Here is a 3,386-nt window from a genome sequence, read left to right on the forward strand (position 1 = left end):
AATTTGTACATGTGCCCAAATCATTTTGATGACAGCCAATTCTGGAACAAGTTTAAGACCAAACTTCGACTGAATGCTGTGCCCACTATTTTTGCATACCCTGAGCTCAGTCCAGAGGTTATGCAAAAATATGATAATCCAGATGGTACATAGCTACACATCCTATCTTAACTTCATTTGGTGTTGTCATCCTATCTACTTGTTATTTTATCTCGGGCATGTTCTAGTCTTTTTCTTTAGTGGCTTCAATGATGAAAGTGACTGTGATGACAGTCCTGACACTAGCTCACCTTTGACACCAATCCAGTGTGGTGATGACATCATGGACTGCACAGAAGAGTCATCTGATCAGGTCCACTCTGGTAAATTTGATTTATTATTACAATTATAATCTCTACTTTGAAAAGAATGAACTTGTGAGTCTATGATTTATTTTTAAGTTTTCAATTCTTCAGGGAAACGCTCTAGAGAAATTTATATTGATGATGATGACAGTAGTTTTGAATCTGAGCTGAAGAATCCTCACCTGGACTTGCCACAGGCAACATCTCCACGCAGTAAGGAATTAAAAAAATTGGCACCCAATTTATTCTTGAAAGTTGACTGCAGTTGCTCTGTTTAAGAATATCTTATTACTTAGGTGTTGCTAACTAAATGTTTAGTGCCTCTCTCTTAGTCTATTTGTCTATTTAATTATGTTATTTTCAGGGTCTCTCATATCCACTGGAGCAAGGGATAGGGATGGCAAGCAGCATAGGATTGGGCTCCAAAATCTTGCTGAAATGTCTGGTGTGCAGTATGACTCTAATGATGAAAATTTGGACAAGGTTCTGAAAACTGCACAACAGTACAGAACCATGGCATTAGACGTAAGGAGAAAGTTGAGTATTGCCCAACGCCGCAACAAGAACCTCACAAAGGTACTTAATAATAAGACCCTAACTGTACTGAATGAACTTGTGGTATCACCAGTAGCCCGTGTGATCCTTGAGGGAGAGATGAAAAATTTTAAAGTTAAACCGAGAGGCAGGCGCTGGACACTTCAAGATAAACTATTCTGGTTAGGGGTTATGAAAAGGGGAGTGAGGGCCTTCCGATTTTTAGCCAAATATATGACCATACCTAGTGAAGCAAGCTTAAAAAACTTGTTGAACAAAGTGAATCTGGCTCCCGGGATTTCTCAGCCTTTTCTGTCGCTGTTGAAGAAGAAGGTGGAGTTGATGAAATCCCGGGATAGACAGTGTGTTTTATTATTTGATGAGGTCTTCTTGCGTGGGCGTGTATTTTACAATCTTAGAAAAGATTTAGTCATTGGTTTCGAAAATTATGGGCAGCGAGGCAGAACAAACTATATTGCTGATCATGCGCTGGTGTTCATGGTGCAAGGGCTCCATGTCAAGTGGACTCAACCAGTTGCATACTATTTTGTCAGTAAGACATGCCCATCTACCATGCTAAAGATTTTAATTGAAGATGTTGTGAAGGCCCTTACCAGTATTGGCCTAACTGTAAAGGCTACTGTTTCTGACCAGGGCCCTACAAACAGAAGTGCTATTGCTGAGCTTCGCCAGAAGAATGGTGATGGCTTACTGTATTCTATTGATGGACAGAGGCTTGTGCATATATGGGACATGCCACACATTTTAAAAAACATTAGAAACAATCTGATAACAAGTGATCTTGAATTTAATGGAAATAAAGTTGCCAAGTGGCGTCACTTGATAGAATTTTTTAAATATGATGAGTCTCTTAGTAAATTAAGTTCTCTATCAATGAGGCACATTAATCCCCAGGGCCGGGACAAGATGCGGGTCTCGTATGCTGCTCAAGTGTTTAGTGCATCTGTATCAAAATTCATCAAGGCGATTGTCTCTATCAGTGATGGCAAGAAACTCTCTCACTGCTTGCCATTTGCTGATCTCTGTGAGGACATTGACAGTTTCTTCGACCTTTGCAATGGCCCAAGAGCAAAGGAAAACAATGACCAGAAACTCTTTAGAGTCAATGTTACAGATCATTCCCCCCACATCAAGGAGGATATGTGGAATACCATCATTTCTAAGCTGCAGACATGGACATTTATCAGAAAGAAAGATGGTGTCCGACACATTCCTCCTTGTGTGCGGGGATGGATTGAAAATGTTAAATCATTTCGTGTGCTGTGGTGCTCAGTGAAAGAAGAGGTTCGTGTGTTGAAACTGCGGCATTTAAACCAAGATGCTCTTGAAAATTTTTTCTGTCTCATCCGTCAGTGTGGGGGCAGTAGCTCTGACCTCACCTTGGCCCAGTTCACTGCTTCTATGAAAACTTGCCTGATTAGCAGGTTCTCAAGACTTGTTAGTGCTGACAGTAAAAATTGCCTGGATGATGAGTCATTCATGATGTCAGATCTGAGTCAGTATTTACTATCAGAAGAGGACCCCTCAACTGCACCACCAGTCCAGCAGTCTCTGCATCGTGGGGATACCCCAGACAATTTTGGACGTCGTCCTAGAGTGCAACCCACCAATCTTCTTGTTCGCCAGGCGCCCACAGAACAGTGGATTGAAATTCTACCTTCTCTGCTTAAAAAAATTGACTGCTCTCACTGTTCTAATCTACTAACGTCTTCACAACCACCTCTGTTTTATAATTCTGTATCTTCACAAACTTCATTTCCGTCTCCAAATCTAATATCTATCTATCTATCTTGCCAAAATGTATTTGAAAGACAATGGAAAAGGGTATTGTTCAAAGAGAATGTGTCAAGTGATGTTGCTACATTGTTCCAAAATGCTGTGCAGTGGGAGGGTTTGTTGTGTCCCGCACACCACAATGCGAAGGACACCGTCAATATCCTTTTCAGCCGAATTTCAGAGAACCTTATTCAACAAAAATGCAGGGATTGCAATGCAGAGCTGAGGGCTAAAGTGTCACGGAGAACTAGGCAAGCTCTTGTCACGAAAAATTCCACTGGCCTTCGCACAGATGAGGAGGAGGTGGAGTTAGACCCTGAAGACCAAATTCTTCTTGGCATTATGACAGGTTTATTACACAGTATTTATGAACGGGTGTCTTCGTGTTGGGTGTTAGTGCTGTTTAATACGGGATAGGGATAGCTCCACTGACCTGAAGAGTTTCATTTTGTTAGTCTCTCTATCCACACAATAACTCTGGAACGAATTGAGCTAATTATTGGTGAAACCACAAATGGGTGTGCTGGTTTAGTAATTAAATTTCTGGATGCATGTGATCAGAACTTTATATTACAAAAGGTCCCTTTTGTATTGTTCATGACATCTCATAATGTTTCATCTCAACCTCAAGGGATTTCCAAGGGCATATCTATAGTTCTGGAAGAGCGGTGCATGTTTATATTTCACTTTCTGTTTTTGTGTCACAATACC

General features: G+C 40.9%; 1 protein-coding gene across 2 annotated transcripts; it reads left to right on the forward strand.

Moving 5' to 3' along the window:
* The first annotated feature begins 6 nt into the window (after positions 1-6).
* Positions 7-3,377, forward strand: LOC113208734 (uncharacterized). 2 transcript variants are annotated; one of them, XM_052268970.1, is made up of 4 exons: positions 7-145; positions 228-362; positions 441-557; positions 709-3,377. In XM_052268970.1, exons 1-4 carry the CDS (start codon positions 10-12, stop codon positions 3,090-3,092), a joined length of 2,772 nt encoding a protein of 923 aa, XP_052124930.1. In that variant the 5' UTR covers positions 7-9; the 3' UTR covers positions 3,093-3,377. The 2 variants fall into 2 exon arrangements, with proteins under 2 accessions (XP_052124930.1, XP_052124931.1); XM_052268971.1 differs by having other exon boundaries at positions 456-557.
* The last annotated feature ends 9 nt before the right edge of the window (positions 3,378-3,386 follow it).

Source organism: Frankliniella occidentalis, unplaced genomic scaffold (genome assembly GCF_000697945.3).
Source record: "Frankliniella occidentalis isolate FOCC.00 unplaced genomic scaffold, Focc_3.1 Scaffold79, whole genome shotgun sequence".
Taxonomy (NCBI): domain Eukaryota; kingdom Metazoa; phylum Arthropoda; class Insecta; order Thysanoptera; family Thripidae; genus Frankliniella; species Frankliniella occidentalis.